General features: G+C 38.0%; 1 protein-coding gene across 1 annotated transcript in view; it reads right to left on the reverse strand.

The window, feature by feature from the left end:
- The window catches only part of TMPRSS15 (transmembrane serine protease 15), a 116,775-nt gene that overhangs the window by 9,983 nt on the left and 89,296 nt on the right, over positions 1-17,496 (reverse strand). The window contains exons 20-22 of the mRNA XM_059388380.1: positions 16,453-16,548; positions 13,082-13,131; positions 12,746-12,920 (exon numbers count right to left, since the gene is read on the reverse strand). Of these exons, the coding sequence (XP_059244363.1) occupies positions 12,746-12,920; positions 13,082-13,131; positions 16,453-16,548 (321 nt within the window). The remainder of the gene's footprint in view (positions 1-12,745; positions 12,921-13,081; positions 13,132-16,452; positions 16,549-17,496) is intronic.

Here is a 17,496-nt window from a genome sequence, read left to right on the forward strand (position 1 = left end):
CTATCACTTCCCTTAGATCATCTCTTGACCTCTAGTTCTAGATTGAGTTTCAAAACTTCAGTTTCACATTAGAATCACGAGGAGTTCTTGTAAATAACAGTGTAACCTGCTTCCCCTTCTCTATCTCTGATTTAATGAGTCTGGAATGGAGAGAGGGGACTTCAAAAATCTAGGTTTTTTAAATTTTTAAATTAAATCTCCATTTTAAAATTAAATCTCCAAGTTTATCCTACTGTATGGCCTAGTTAGAGAACCACTGCCTGAGACCCCATTCCACTGTGGAGATTGTATCTTGGTCTAGGGTCTCTGCAGAAAGCCCCAGCCAGCAGTAAGGAGGTTCAGGAGTTCTCCTATTTAGGGGGTTATTGAATTCACACAAAGTTAAGACAAGCAATAAAACCTATTATATTTATAATCTGATGTACCAACTCGAGTAATTTTCATATTCAATGAACTTGAATAATTTTCCACACATAATGTTGGTCCTTGATAATGAATTGGTAAAGGATAACATTTGTGTTCTAGGCAGATTAAATGATAATTTGAAAGTGTGCAGGGACTTCCAGCTGTGCTTTTGGCCTGAAACATCATCACACCAAGAAACTACTAGTGGACAGCTGGAATTAAGCCAATTAAGCCATATTCACAATGCAGTCAAAATTCAATAACTGCTATTTTAGAAGAGCTAGTGATCTAATTCTTAATCGTTACAAATGCCTCATTTAATGGGGTCTTTCAACTTGTTAGAATCCAGGTCACCTACAAATACACAAAAGGAATGAAGTTATTTCCAGTCCATTTGTTTATCTTTTTACCTATCCATTACTTTGTTGAAATTAAACAAAGGATCGTGTTTGATCGAGTCACCGGCATCAATAAAGTCAGGGAATGTCTAAGCATCCAGGAGACATCCACCGATAACCACACTGCATTAAAATCAGAGGAAACTTATCGACATGCTTTATAGAAGAGAGTAAGACCCATTTACAGAGAGCCTATTTCGTGGCAAGGGCACTACTTTGCATCAACTCTTTGCTTTTGCCACCGTGCTATGGATTTTACATTGAGAACAACCTGGATGCTGGTAGTTTTAAGTGGTGGGGCAGAGACTTGAACTAGGACCATCTAGCCCACGCTCACCACTCTTGTTCAACATAGTATTAGAAGTCCTAGCAACAGCAATCAGACAACAAAGAGAAATAAAAGGTATCCAAATTAGTAATGAAGAAGTCAAACTCTCTCTCTTCACAGATGACATGATTCTTTATATGGAAAACACAAAAGACTCCACCCCCAAACTACTAGAACTCATACAACAATTCAGCAACGTGGCAGGATACAAAGTCAATGTACTGAAATCAGTGGCTTTCTTATACACTAATCATGAAAATACAGAAAGAGAAATTAGAGAATCGATTCCATTTACTATAGCACCAAGAACCATAAGATACCTGGGAATAAACCTAACCGAAGAGGTAAAGGATCTGTACTCGAGGAACTACAGAACACTCATGAAAGAAATTGAAGAAGACACAAAAGGATGGAAGACCATGCCATGCTCTTGGATCGGAAGAATAAACATTGTTAAAATGTCTATACTTCCTAGAGCAATCTATACTTTCAATGCTATTCTGATCAAAATTCCACTAGTATTCTTCAAAGAACTGGAGCAAATAATCCAAAAATTTGTATGGAATCAGAAGAGACCCCGAATCGCTAAGGAAATGTTGAAAAACAAAAATAAAATGGGGGGCATCACGTTACCTGATATCAAGCTTTATTACAAAGCTGTGATTACCAAGACAGCATGGTACTGGCCTAAAAACAGACACATAGACCAGTGGAACAGAGTAGAGAGCCCAGATATGGACCCTCAACTCTATGGTCAAATAATCTTCAACAAAACAGGAAAAAATATACAGTGGAAAAAAGACAGTCTCTTCAATAAATGGTGCTGGGAAAACTGAGCAGCTATATGTAGAAGAATGAAACTCGACCATTCTCTTACACTGTACACAAAGATAAACTCAAAATGGATAAAAGACCTCAATGTGAGACAGGAATCCATCAGAATCCTAGAGGAGAACATAGGCAGTAATCTCTTCGATATCAGCCACAGCAACTTCTTTCAAAATATGTCTCCAAAGGAAACAAAAGCGAAAATGAACTTTTGGGACTTCATCAAGATCAAAAGCTTGTGCACAGCAAAGGAAACAGTCAAGAAAACAAAGAGGCAACCCACAGAGTGGGAGAAGATATTTGCAAATGACAGTACAGACAAAATGTTGATATACAGGATCTATGAAGAACTCCTCAAACTCAACACACACAAAACAGACAATCATATCAAAAAATGGGCAGAAGATATGAACAGACACTTCTCCAATGAAGACATACAAATGGCTATCAGACACATGAAAAAATGTTCATTAACGCTAGCCATCAGGGAGATTCAAATTAAAACCACATTGAGATACTACTTTACACCAGTTAGAATAGACAAAATTAGCAAGACAGGAAACAACAAGTTTTGGAGGGGATGTGGCGAAAGGGGAACCCTCTTCCATTGTTGGTGGGAATGCAAGTTGGTGCAGCCTCTTTGGAGAACAGTGTGGAGATTCCTCAAGAAATTAAAAATAGAACTTCCCTATGATCCTGCAATTGCACTCCTGGGTATTTACCCCAAAGATACAGATGTAGTGAAAAGAAGGGCCATCTGTACCCCAATGTTTATAGCAGCAATAACCATGGTCGCCAAACTGTGCAAAGAACCAAGATGCCCTTCAATGGACGAATGGATAAGGAAGATGTGGTCCATATACACTATGGAGTATTATGCCTCCATCAGAAAGGACGAATACCCAACTTTTGTAGCAACATGGATGGGACTGGAAGAGATTATGCAGAGTGAAATAAGTCAAGCAGAGAGAGTCAATTAGCATATGGTTTCACTTATTTGTGGAGCATAACAAATAGCATGGAGAACATGAGGAGATAGAGCAGAGAAGGAAGTTGGGGGAAATTGGAAGGGGAGGTGAACCATGAGAGACTATGGACTCTGAAAAACAATCTGAGGGTTTTGAAGGGGTGGGGGGTGGGAAGTCAGGCTACCAGGTGGTGGGTATTATAGAGGGCATGGATTGCATGGAGCACTGGGTGTGGTGCAAAAATAGTGAATACTGTTATGCTGAAAATAAATAAAAAATAAATAAATAATAAATAAATAAATATTTTTCTTTATTAAAAAGAAAAAGAACTCTGTGCTCAGCAGGTAGTCTTCTTGAGATTCTTTCTCTCTCCTCCATTCTCTCTGCCCCTCCCTCTGCTCACACACTATCTAAATCAGTAAATAAAATCTTCAAAAAAATTGCAGTTAAGAAAAAATAACGCAGTTTAGTAGCTAATCTCCCAAATTCTTTTGTAAGTACTGTACACCTTCTGAGAACAATAAATATTAGGTACTGATATGAAAGAGCTTATAGGCAGCCCAAAGTTTACTGATCAGCATTTTCTCTTGTTATTTCAAGGTTTGGAGTAGAAAACCAATCCATGAACCATGGACTGTGAAAATTAAGCATACATGCTTCAAGCTACTGGTCTAATTAAATACAAGTTACAGCAGTATTAATCTGACACATTCTTAATGAGTTCCAAAGTTGTTATAGTGCTACATGGAGAAATAGCCTCTTCTCATTTTTTTTTTTTTCTCCTGCATCTATCTGTAAGGCATACATTAAGAAGGAGATACTCCTCCAACATGTTTCAATTGCATTTCTCTCTCAGGTTCTGCTCCACATAACTTTTCCTGTCTATCTGCTTAGCTTCTCCACCACAAGCTCACATTAGCACAAGCACCACTAGAACAACTACATCCTATTGCAATCTTAGTGCCTTCTCTCAGAAGAAACACTTGAGAACCCCTGGCCAGTTATACTCAATTTCATGAATCACCTGAAGAATTTGCTAAAAATCTGGATTCCTAATTTCTGTCTCCAGAGATTCTAATTTGAAATGTTGGAGTGGGACACAAGAATCTGCACTTTGTAATTACTATTGGGATATTGAGTAATACAGAATCCTCCCTGGCTTTTCCATTCACTCAAAGCCAAGAGAAAGAAGAAGCTTTCAGAAAAATCAGTCAGCTGAGGAGGGGATAATTTTTAAAAATATATTTGTCTCAAAGTATCTACACTCTAGTAAAACAAGGAAAAACTATAGAGATGAGAACAGGAGATAAGCCCACTGGGTAGGTGAGCCCCAGTCTGACACAGGCTAAAGATGCAGAAGTAGGGTACCTTGAGGTAGGGGAGGTTGGCTGAATTTCTGCTGCATTTGACCTGTTCAAGAGGTGCACAAGAGGCGCACCAAATGGGAGGAACTAGTTCTAGGCCACTCTGGGTTGCTATGTGCTGTCGTGTAAAGAAGTTCTCTACTCAGTGTATGAGGATGTCCATTTTTAAATAGGATTTTCATTGTGGTAAAAAATAAATTTGATAAAGAAGTTATGGTCCATATATACAATGGAGTATTGTACCTCCATCATAAAGGATGGATACCCAGCTTTTGTATCAACATGGACAGGACTGGAAGAGATTATGCTGAGTGAAGTAAGTCAAGCAGAGAGAGTCAATTATCATATGGTTTCACTTGTGAAACAAAAGGAATAACATGGAGGTCATTGGGAGATGGAGAGGAGTAGTGAGATGGGGGAAATCAGAGAGGGAGACAAACCATGAGAGACTGTGGACTCTGAGAAACAAACTGAGGGGTTTGGAAGGGAGGGGGCTGCGGGGATGGGGAACCTAGTGGTGTTGGGTGTCCAGGAGGGCACATATTGCATGGAGCACTGGGTGTGGTGCATAAACAATGAATTTTGGAACACTGAAAAGAAATAAAATAAAGTGGGAATAAAGTAAATATGGTAAGATATTTATGATAAAGTGGCACACTGTGCTGAAAGAAAGAAAAATCAGTGGGAACCCATAACTCTACATTGAAAAATTTTTCTGTTCTGTCATTAACAAAGATGGTACCTTAGTCAAGTCTGCCCACTGCCAACCCCAATTTGTGCCCCAAGCACATTTCAGGTCTCTATCATTATTCTCCACTGAATAGAATAAGGATTCCTATGAGGACAACCAATTCCATTTTTTTTTAAGATTTTATTTATTTATTTGACAGAGAGAGAGAGATCACAAGTAGGCAGAGAGTCAGGCAGAGAGAAGGGGAAGCAGGCTCCCTGCTGAGTAGAGAACCCGATGCAGGGCTAGATCCCAGGACACTGAGATCATGACCTGAGCTGAAGGCAGCGGCTTAATCCACTGAGCTACCCAGGCACTCCCTAATTCCATTTTTTAAGGCATATAAAAATTAGGATGCCTCTGAAATATGGTGTTGTTAGAGAATAAGAAGTTTTTGAAGACTAGAGTCCAAATGTCCATTGACTGATGATTGGATAGAGATGTGATGTGCGCGCACACACACACACACACACACACACACAAAATGGAATATAATTCAGCCATTAAAGAAAGAGAATGAATTCTTTCCAGTTTCAATGACATGGATGGATCTAGAAGGGATAATGCTGAGTGAAGTAAGTAAGTCAGAGAAAGACAAATACCATATGACTTCACTCATTTGTGGGATTTTAGAAACAAAACAGATGAATATGGGCGGGGGAAGGAGAGAGACAAACCAGGAAACAGAATCAACTATAGAGAACAAACTGAGGATTCCTGGAGAGAAGGTGGGCAGGAGGGATGAATTAATGGGTAGTGAGGATTAAGGAGAGCACTTGTGATAAGCACGGGGTGTTTGTTGTATGTAAGTGATGAATCACTAAATCCTACACCTGAAACTAAGTTCCACTCAACGTTAATTAACTAGAATTTAGATAAAAACTCGAAAGAAAAAGGAAAGTTTTCCAGAATATTAGAGGCAATTTTAAAAGAACAAAGGAGATAGATTAAATGGGATTATAGTGGCCAGTTTTAACAATATATCATGTGGTAACCATAATAATTATCCCAGTTAACAAAATAAATTGTTAATGAAGGGTCATGAACCTACAGTGAAACTCAAAGGAGAAAAATTAAAGTGTATAAAAGGCAGCTGTATTGTAAAAGAAAAAGGATGGATAGTGAGGGTATGTTTAATTATTGTTCTTTTTTATGAATAAGGTCAAGAGTGTCGCACATAAGGGCACTTTTAGTTCAACTACTAAGTAGAAACCTGTCTTTAAACTAGAGGTATGCCTTTATTTGTTTGTTAGAAAAGGAAGTACAGGGAACACGGAGTAAGTGAAATAATCCTCAACACCATTTGATCTGGTAGGTTATGTCTACAAACATTAGGAATCGTTTTTGAATGCCTGTCTTCACTTGACTTCCAGGACTTTCCTCATACTTGTGATCTTCCTTTCATCTCATTCTCTGCTTTTCCTGGCTTTTTCCCCCAGCTCTTTTGTTCCTCTCAAAATTCAAATACTAGAGTACTCCTGAGTTCTGTTTTTTGCTTTCTTCTCTTTTCCATTAGCCACCTAGATAATCATATCCAATGTCATGACTTCAAATATCGGCAATGTGTGCAAATTTTCCAAATCTGTATTTCAACATTTGACTTCTCTGAACTCTAGACTCACATGCCACATGCCAATTAGGCAGTACCATTTGGATTTTATCAGAAAGTCCTAAATTCGATATAAAAAACTCAGAACTCTTGTTCTCTTTGCAGTCCTGTTTCTTCTCATTGTCCTCGCTTCAGTAAATGATATCATATCAACATACAACACACACCCTGTTTACTCGAGGCCTAACCCTTGACTCTGCCCTTGCCCTTTCTCTTTATCTGTTTATAACTCTATCCACCTGAACTTACACATGAATGAGATCCTGCCTTTTGTCCAGCTTCCTCAGCCACAATCCTAGGATGACTATTGTTTCTTTCTAATTGGTCTCCCTGGGTTCACTATTGGTCCTCCCAGCAGATTCTTCTCCAGCTGATGTCACTTCGCCTGGGATGGTCTCTCATCCCATTTGTCATGGCCTCCTTAGTCCTCACCAGGACCTAGAAACTGGTCCTGCCTACATCTTTAGTCTTGTTCCTTCCTGTCTGCCAATCACTTCCTGGCCAGCAGCAATGACAGGCTTCTTGAGGTTTCTAGAACAGGCTAATCTCATTCCTACCCCAGGGCATCTGAGTTGGTGTTACCTCTCCAGAAACTTGTGTTAAGTTCCTTCCTCATCTCTTTAGACCTTCCTTCAATTTTCATTTGTTGTGCAAGTTTCTCCATATACTGTATCCAAATACAGTCCCCTGCTTCCATCATTTGCTTTCTGCTTATACCACTTTTATCTTCCTTTTTTGCACTTAATCATTCCCTAAAATAAAATATTTATTTGAATATTTTTCTAGGGCAAGGACTTTGTCTGTAGAGCATCATTTTCTCCAAAACTTAGAACACTTGTTCTAATCTCTTGATTCAAGGTAATGACCTAGTTCTCAAAGTAGAGATAACTTCAGGGATCTGGCACCAAGCTTCTAGGAAATGCAGGAACTTCTGGGTGGAATTACAACTATAATGAGATACCTTTTACTAAGAAATATGTTATTAAAGTGATTTGCCAGAGGCAGGGATGGTATGTGTGTGGAATTGTTGAAGGGAGTTAAAACTAAAGTAAAACTTAAAAAAACAAATTAAAAAAAAGGGGAAAGTACATTATTAAAAATAGTACTATAAGAGTAGCATCAATCAAACAGGTTACACAGTATGGGCCGAGGGGGTTTTTACAAATACATATTTTTTTGTGCTTATTATTATTATTTTTCTAAGATTTTATTTATTTATTTGACAGACAGAGATCACAAGTAGGCAGAGAGGCAGGCAGAGAGAGGAAGAAGCAGGCTCCCTGCTGAGTAGAGAGCCCGATGCGGGGCTCGATCCCAGGACCCTGGGATCATGCCCTGAGCTGAAGGCAGAGGCTTTAACCCACTGAGCCACCCAGGTGCCCCTACAAATACATAATTTTAAGGAAAAGACTTCACATTGGAAATTGATAAAGCCTATGAGAAAGGCATCAGTCTAAAAAGCCCTAATGATGGAAGAAGAGAATTTTAACTATCAAAAAGATGACTAGCAGCTCGAACTTGAAATGTCTTTAAAAAAGACAGAAGGCCTACCCTATGACAAAAAAGCAATAAGTCATTAATTTACTCTTGAAATCTTTACTGGCCTAAGAAAATGCACTTCTTTTAGATTTGCAAAAGTTACTATTATCTTGAAAAAGTATTAAAGTATTTCTGCAACCTGAAGGAGATAATATATTGAACCTCCTAAAGTCATCATTGAATAGGTAGATAAATAGAGAAATTAATTAAGTCTATGATGTTTATATACTAGGATAAGTTTAAGTAGAAATGAAATAATTTTCTAGGTACTTTATTTGTATATGTTCTATACTCTAGTCCTATATAAAGTGCTTGAGGTATTCAGAAGAATCCAGATTTTAAGTTGTAATAGAGGTATCCATTAAGTTATGTTGTTTTATCGTCAATACTTAACTATTTAAAAAGTTTGTTTCAAAGCTTTATTAGCTACATCAGTTAAATTAATTTAACGCTGAAGTGTAAATAGTAGTATGGATTTTTTGCCATACTCCCAAGCACCTCATATAGGAAATAGTCTATTTCAGGAATATTAACACCTGTTTCAAGGAATTACTTCAATAATTAATGAGACACACGTATTTGGTCTTCTCTAAAGGGCTAAATCAAAGAATGGAAGATGGGCAAGAGGCCTCTCTGTGGAAAATTTCATCCAATATATGTCTGTAGAGTAGATGTGACCCAGGGGCACCTGGGTGGCTCAGTCAGTTAAGTGTCTGCCTTTGGCTCAGGTCATGATCCCAGGGTCCTGGTATGGAGCCTGGGATTGAGTCCCACGTCAGGCTCCCGGCTTAGCAGGGAATGTGCTTCTCCCTCTCCTCTCTGCTTCTGCTCTATCTCTATTTCTGCCGATATTTTTGCAAATCTAAATCTATTCTCTATCTGCACTATTTCTTTCTCTCTCTCAAATAAATAAATAAATCTAAAATTCAATGAAGAAAAATGGTTGTGATCCAGACTTAAATCTATATATACCTGCCCACGGAAGAGGCTGAATAGTGGTTGCTTCTAGCAGTGGGGATGGTGACTGACAGGAAAAGGGGATAAGAGAGTTTTATATGCGACGTGAATATTTCATGCCCTGATAGGAGTGTGGGTTACACAGGTGCAGGCATTTTCAAAACCTATCAAGTCATGCACGTAAGCTTATTCATGTGTTCTATGTCAGTGGGAAAAAGAGAAAAGCAAATATTAAACTCTATGTGGTGAGTTTGCTTTACTCTGGTAGGCTTAGCAGTTCTCAAACCACTTGTTTTGTGAATCCATACATGTTTTGTAGATTGTAGGAACAGGTTTCTGATTATTGGAGATAAGTGTGGCAAATATGGAAGGAGAAAAGACTAGAATGTGCCTATGGTAATCTATTTTAATTAGAGCTGTTATTTTGAGTTCATATTTGTAAGGAGGTAGCTATATTTATTGAGAGGGTCTAGGAGTAGGACATATAAACACTAGCAAGGAGCATGCAAGATTTTGTTTTTTAAAATATAGGAGAAACTAAAATGAGCTAAATGGAGTTGGTGTTTCTTATGGAAAACTTGATTTGGGGACTAGAGTGGGCAAAGCACAAGATGAACACGAACATCTTATTTTGCAGAAAGTCAAGGAGTTCTCAAAGAATGGAGATACATCAAGACCAACAAGGGGGCAAGCTTGAAGAATTTCACCAAATAGAAGGGCTTTCTATAAAATAACTTGCTGTTCTTAGTAAAACATATAGGGTAAAGGACACAATGTCTAATCCACTATCAAGTGATTTGGAAAATAAGTATTTCTCCAAATCGGAGAGAATGAAAGAATGAAAAGGTTTTCATAGCACAAGATGCAAACAATTGGTGAAACTCAGTGAAGGTATACAAGAGTTCTCTGTACTACTATTTGAAATTTGTGTGCATGTTTGAAAACGTAGCAATATAAAAAGTTTAGAAAATAAATACACTGAACGTCTCCTGGGCATGAATTAGAATCTTCTTTCCTGCACAGAAACAGCAGCACAATGAAAATTTTATTGTACATCTATATAATTCACTGTATCCAGAAGCACTGCATCCTCTTACTTTTGTCCTGATAATCACTCTAGGAGGTAGATCTCCTTACAAACACCCTGTGGAGGAGGATATTGAAACAGAGACACCAAGTCACATGGGGTCAATAGCACAAGCAGAATCAAAATTCTATCCTTGGGTTTACAGTCAGCCTTGCCTTAAAGCCACAGTAAAGGTGGTTCGTACTTTCCCAATCTCTCTTTTAAGGTTCAAAAAGAAGACAAATCAGTGGCCGAGAAAGAGAACAGGTAGAGGGAAATTTAGTGACATCCATAATGGCTTAGGGATGGGAATGAAAGTGTGGACAGTAAGAACGTAGACAGAGAAGAGCTGTCCAATTAAACCATTTAGTCACCTGCAGGTTAAAGCACCTCGACCAGATACATGTTTCTTGGAGAGGAAGAAATGATATCACTGAGTGGCTAACGAGAGCAAAATGCAAGGTTGGTGAGGATGAGTTTGAATTCATCACAATTCCATCCTATTACAGCTTACACTTGTTTGTTTGTGTTCAAATTGAAACTGTTTTATGTCTTATATGACTGAACACGTGTGTGTATATTAGGTGAAACAGCTTTTCTCTTTTTTTTAATTAATTAATTTATTTATTTGACAGAGATTGCAAGCAGACAGAGAGGCAGACAGAGAGAGAGAGGAAGGGAAGCAGGCTCCCCACCAAGCAGAGAGCCCAATGTGGGACTCATTCCCAGGACCCTGGGATCATGACCTGAGCTGAAGGCACAAGCTTTAACCCACTGGGTGCCACCCAGGCGCCCCTGAAACAGCTTTTCTATTTCCTTTGGATATTTGTGGCTTAAAAAGATAGTATATTGGTAACATTGACCTACAATAAGTACATCTGTAAGGCAGATAAATGAAAGATATCATTAATATTACTGTAAGCCTGGCTGACATTTAGAAAGTGTATGTTCTGCAAGAACATCAAATGGACTAATTTACTAAATCCAAGGTTAATATAGGAGGTCACTAACTTACTAAGATCTACCTTCGCACAATAGAAACACAATGAATCTGTAGCTAAAGCTACCTTTTACTTGTAAAATGGGGTTTAAGTTAACCACAGTGGCATACCAAGACATAGAGCATGAATAGGCGAAATTAAGTCATGTTTAGCAGGGGATGAGAAAATTGACTGCGATAGACACTGGTTGTGGTGTGATTGAAGACAGATCAAAGAGTAATTATCAAGAGGTAGAAAAGTCACCAAGAAGCAGTTTAAGTACGGGAGAGGCTATAGTTTACTCACCCAGATAGAGGGTATGATGCCTAGATTCAGAGAGATTTGGGTTTGGACAGGCAGTATCGTGGGTAGCCCTTGTGGAGTCCAGGTGATGGCTGGGATCTGGCTATGGGTCCTCATTTCAGATTCTTCAGGTTCTGACTTTGGGTCTGCCCTCACTCTGGTGCGATGGGATCCATGCTTCAATGCTCATTCCTTCTGTCCCTCATCCCCACCTCCCAGACAACGGTCAACCTTCTGTATCTGACAATTGGTCCCCACCCAACCAAAAACTTTCAATGTCTGTGTTGGTAGGGAGTTAACTTTCGGATCGGATAAACTACAGATATGTCTTCCATTCCTGAGCATGCGTGGGTCTTTCCTCAGAGATTCCTGGGTGCCACGAGCCAGCCGCGGAAAGGTTCATTCTAATCCTTATAGCTCAGATCATTCTCTGAACGCTTCTTAGGGTAGGAAACTGCTCTAGGTCAGGGCTTACGAATCTTCTATGAGGAAGCTCCTTTTTTTTTCTGGCCCGATTTAGAAGTGTTAGGATGGGATTACCTAGAAAGGTGCCTTCTTTTAGGCAAAAGCAGAAAATCGACATGTTCTTGGGCCCAAGAATATTTATTCCCCCCTAGCCTTTTTTCCCTGTCCCTCACCCGCTCTATTTTCTCCTGTATCACTGCTTTGGGTATGTCTGCTTCTAGAAGGAAAAGATAGATCCCAGAATTCAGCATGTGTTTTTGTCTTATTATGTAATGAAAAAATAGTCAGATATGGTCTGATATTCTAAATTTTGCTTATGGGTAGCATCTAAGTAGATCTGACTTGAGAAGGAAGCATTTCTATCCTAGTTAGTAATAAAGTCCTCACACATGAACTTCTGGAGCACAGTTAATTTATAACTTGAGGGCTACTTAAACACGCTTTTTTGATACAGGCAATTTCTGACACTAAATATTGGCCTGATTAATATAACCAGTGCAACTTATATGTTAAATATGAATTTTACACCTACAAAAATGCTCACTTTGTGTAGGTAAGAATTTCAATTTTTATGTATGTAGGAAACACTATACTTGATGCAAGTATCTCATGAGGAATGATTTTTCATTTAACTTTCTCACTTTTTATGTATGATTTTAAAGGGAAAATGATTGATACTCTATGGTGTCAAAAAGAGCAGGAACATTTCCCCAAGAGGAAGATTTCGTGAGGCGGCATGAAACAGGACGCACGGTGTCTGCTGCCATCCTCTCACTTGGGAGGGACACTGTGACGTCACACTCACCCATACACACAGTGGGCCGCAGACACTAGCCAGTTGTTGCTGAGGAGAGAAGCACCACAGAGCAGTTGGCCATTATAGTAAAGGGCAACCACCCAGGGCCAGGCTCCTTCTTTGGCGTTATGTCCTCCAACAATCTTCGGGTTGACTTCTTGGGCCGCCAGTTTGTTTCCGCATACTATTAAAATAATTGAAGAAAGAGCATCTATTTTATTTGGGTGGAGGTGCATGTCCCCGGATCATGAAAACGGAGTGCATCGCTACAAAACAACTTCAGGTTATTCTGAATTTTAAAGGGAAGGCAGAAAGGAAAGAAAACATGACAAAATGGTGACTTACATTTACCGTTACACTGTAACAAGATCAATGAATCCTGGAAACACTGTTCACTGTAATAGAAGAGCAATTATATTTCAGAAATTGTGCACCTGGCATCTTAAAACAGAACATAGTGTACTAAATATATATAAATATATATATATTTGAATTAACCTTCAAATGTAAGTATTGTAAATGAAACGTGGGGAGGCTGATAGGCACAGCAGGAAAATCGTTCTGGAGTTTAAGATCCAGTAGAACTGAATTTGAACTCTTATCTCTACCATTTACATTTCAAGTGATTTGGGTATAAGTTGTTCAAAGTCCCTGAGACTCAGTTTTATCATCCATAAAATGGGGGCAATGCTACTTACTTTACTGAAATTTGTGAGAAGTAAAAGAAATGTTTGCACTGGAGTTATTATTGTGCCATATGCCCAAGGAACATTCGATAGGTGATAGTTATTATTAGCTTGCTTGGACCAACCTCAGATAGCATCATTGTATAATACAGAATATGTCTCAGTATGGCTAATCAGACAAGAATTCAGGGCCCTGCACCGTGTGTGACGCTGTGTACTCCACTCAGAAAACTCAAGAATCGATCCCTGGTCCTGCCTTCAAGGGAAATAAACATATAAACAGGAAAATACAAAGTGTAGGCATACATAATTTAAAAACTCACTACCTGTTCAAATATTGGGATACCAACTCTTTTTCAGAGCTAAGAATTCTATTTTAAACAAAGGCCAACAGTTTAAAAATGTGTTCTACTCTCTGACCACTAGAGATCAGTAGAATACAAGGAATTAAAGTATTTGCCCACACTTCCTGAGGTGGCTAGAGCAGATACTGGTCACATTGAAGCAAACTCGTAATTGTAATGATTTCTATTTTAAAATTTAACTGCATCTGTTGTGCATATTATTTAGGTGCTTGAGATTTTAGGGAAAAACAAAACAAAAAATACGAAACAAGACCCCAAATCCATATGAGATCAAGTACTATCAAAACAATTCAGTGTTTCTGGAACATACATGACAAGTTTACGTGAAAACACTTGCATTCATATTGTCCAATTGACAGACCCTTTAAAATAGAAGTAATTTCAATTGAAATATAAGAAAATATATTTATGTTTTATTAATAAGCAATGTGATGCATGTATATCTACCTAGATACGGGTTTATCATTATATATTCATAATTCCCTAAAGAAGAAGCCTCAATAGACTCCCCTTCTGTTTAAACTCACAGTTGGGAGAAAAGGAGTTTCTAGGAGGCTTTCCAACATACTTTCAAGTTCATCCAAACTCCTTCTATATCGATACTACTCATCAATGAAAGTCCATATTCAAACGGCTCAGTGTTCTTAGACAGTAAATGATGCCTAATACTCTGTAGTGTGCAAAACTGATGAAATTGTTTTCAGCAAGCATAGTTTAAAAGTTTAATAAATAATAAATAAAAAGTTCAATAAACTTTTAAAATTAAAGTAACTATTAAGTTAACTGGAAAACAGAACTGAGCTTCGCATTCATTCTCCACGCATTTCAGGTAGTCAGACTTCTCATGCACAAACACAAATGCATTGTCTCAGTGTAGAGAAGTAAATTGCTTAGTCTCTGGTCAGAAAGAGTAGTGAATCCACACTTTGTCCAGGTATTTAGAGAGTTTGGACGGAGATAGAATTCCGGTCCTGGCCTTTGGCCCTGGAATCTGAGCTAACTTAGCCCTCTGGACATGAAGAAAGACAATGCCACCATCCTGTGTCTTTCTCTCAGCCCTATGGGGCACTATTGTGATATAAATGGATGGGTTTATAGCCACAGTATTGACAAAACGAACTATTTTTTCTCCCAATACATGCCCAACAACATGGCCTTTTTTTGTTGTTGAAAAGGCTATGCTCTTTTTTTCTTTCTTTCTCCTTTCCAGAAGTGCTATTTAACCTGAGCTGTTGTGTTGGGGAATTTAGAAGATTGTGAGTTAGAGTGGAAAAGCAGAGGGATGTGGGGTTGCCCAGGCTTTGAAAACTTGTCCAAGGCACTTATGGACAGCATGCTGCTGTTCCCTCTGCCTTAGAGTAGAGCAATACTCAGTCATAGAACTCTTTTGAGTAACATAAGCATACAGACAATAGGGACATCAGTGATACTGGCATTTTGTTGATAAGCATGGCATAGTGAACCTCTGCTCTGAAACATGTGCATAACTGAGATAATATTAAAAAAATATTTTTCTTTTGTTCTTTTTTCTTATTCTTAAATGTCTAGAAGGTACAAATAAATTTTCAGTGTGCAAACTGTTCAAGATCTATAATGTTAATGGAAGTTTAGACATGCTTATAGAAGGAAATCTAGAAATCTGCTTTCTCACTTGAAAATGCTCTGCTTCACCCCCTGTGAGACTAATAATATCAGTCAAGGCCCAGCAAACATTCATATGAAACATTCAATTGCAAAGTCCTTGGCACTGCAAATACTCCTTTATCAATTCATTTTACTGGTTGAGTTCACAGATATGATAACTTTTCATGAATAGTTGAATAATTACATAATTTCATTTTCACCATTAAGTATGTTTTTCAAAGAACTGCTAGCTAATGCACCAGCAATGACGTCTTAAATCTTTGTCAGTAGTCACTGCGGCTTCTTGAAGTTTCCGTCTCCCCGCAGCCCCCCTGCCACCACAGCTGGCCTTTAATAGAACTGTAAGATTCAAAAGCCCATTTCAGCAAAAAATATCATTAATGGCCAAACAGGAGAAATGACATAATGTAAGTTAAAACCTATCTTGAATACAGGAAGAATTGTTCTTTTTAATGTTCTTTTTAAACATTAGTAGACGCTATAAAAATGAACCTAATTTTAAAGAGCAAAAGAGAATATGCAGGCACAACTAGAAGCCTGGTCTCCTTCACTTTATGTTTATGTATTATTTGCTAAATACTATGACTTTTCCTTCCTTTCTCTTCTCTTCTGTTGATAGTTAATATGTGTGTGTCACCCTCTTTAGTCAGACCAACAGTGGATTTACTTATCTCAATTCTCACAATTATTTTCTTTGGGGGTTTACTTGTTTATGAATCTGAAGGTAAGGATACAAAAGACATAGAGGTAAAATTTATTGACTCTCTGTCAGTGAGCTGCCCAATTATATATATGCAATATTTCATTTGACTGTATTACAATATACATGAGGGTTAGTCAGTGTTACTGGATATGATCAATCAGGTACTATATGAGATTACCTGAATAATAAAATAAATATATAAATAACTTTCAAGCTTATATGGCTAGTACGTGGTGACATTAAAATCGGACAAGTTTCAAAATCCATCTTCTTTCCAGCCCATGTACGATTAGTCCAAGACCAGATTTTGGGACTTACCTTGGTGTTAGTAGTAAGCTGCCATTAGGTGCTGTGCTTAATTTTACAAATGGTCCACTTCCAGTAGAGAAGACTGCCACTGATGAGTTTCCACTCCTAGGGAAAGACACGTAGAGACAAAACAAAAGCACAAACAAAGACCCAAAACATAAATTTCTAGTTCTTTAATGTTGTAGAGATTGAAAAAAATTATGGGATTCCATACAAAAAGACTAACATTTTAATATAAAACTTCAAATGTTTTGCTATCTAAGAGATGGTACAAATCAGTGGAATTGTCCATAATGACATGAAATGTAATTTTAATTTTTGTGTAAATCTCTGGTTGTTTGCACACATATATTACTTAACAACGTTAAAATCAGTGCATATATATTACTTGGGTATCTTATTTTTTTCATTTGACTCTTCTGTGTTATTCAATAATTTCCATAATGATCAATTTTAATGACAACCTCACAGAATTTCTGCACCATAATTTATTAAACCTTTTTCCTGTCGAGTGTAATCATCTCTTAAAAAATGCATGTAGCCTAAGAACAAGCTAGAAAAAGAATATCTTCAGTGTTTGCTTTTCCAAATGTTTCTTTGTTCTTGATATTTCATTCAATTCAAGGTCTAACTAGCCCTAATGTAAAGCCAGAAGCTTTGGGATTACTCTAAAAAGAGATTATGTAGCCTGGACCTCCAAGGGTCAACACAAGGGCCAGGATGGGATGGAGAAACAGACAATCTCCACGTGACAAAAGACATTATTAAGTTACTGATCCTTCTTATCCCTGAAAACATGTTACACCCATGCTCTCAACTGTGAACCATAATTAAAGATTTTTCTCTGTTATCCTGACTCTCTTCCCTAGGCTTAGCTGGAAACTTTTAGCGTCTCAGTTCCTGATCTTGTTTCCTACCTTTCATTTATTTCAGATTTTAATCCTCACATATAAAACTATGCTTTTAGGTTGGAAACATCCTGATTGCTGCAAACTTCTACTGTTTAGCAGGGAGATGATATTTTATCTTTTGCAATAACAGAAAGGGTCTACC

Source organism: Mustela nigripes, chromosome 2 (assembly GCF_022355385.1).
Source record: "Mustela nigripes isolate SB6536 chromosome 2, MUSNIG.SB6536, whole genome shotgun sequence".
Classification (NCBI taxonomy): Eukaryota; Metazoa; Chordata; class Mammalia; order Carnivora; family Mustelidae; genus Mustela; species Mustela nigripes.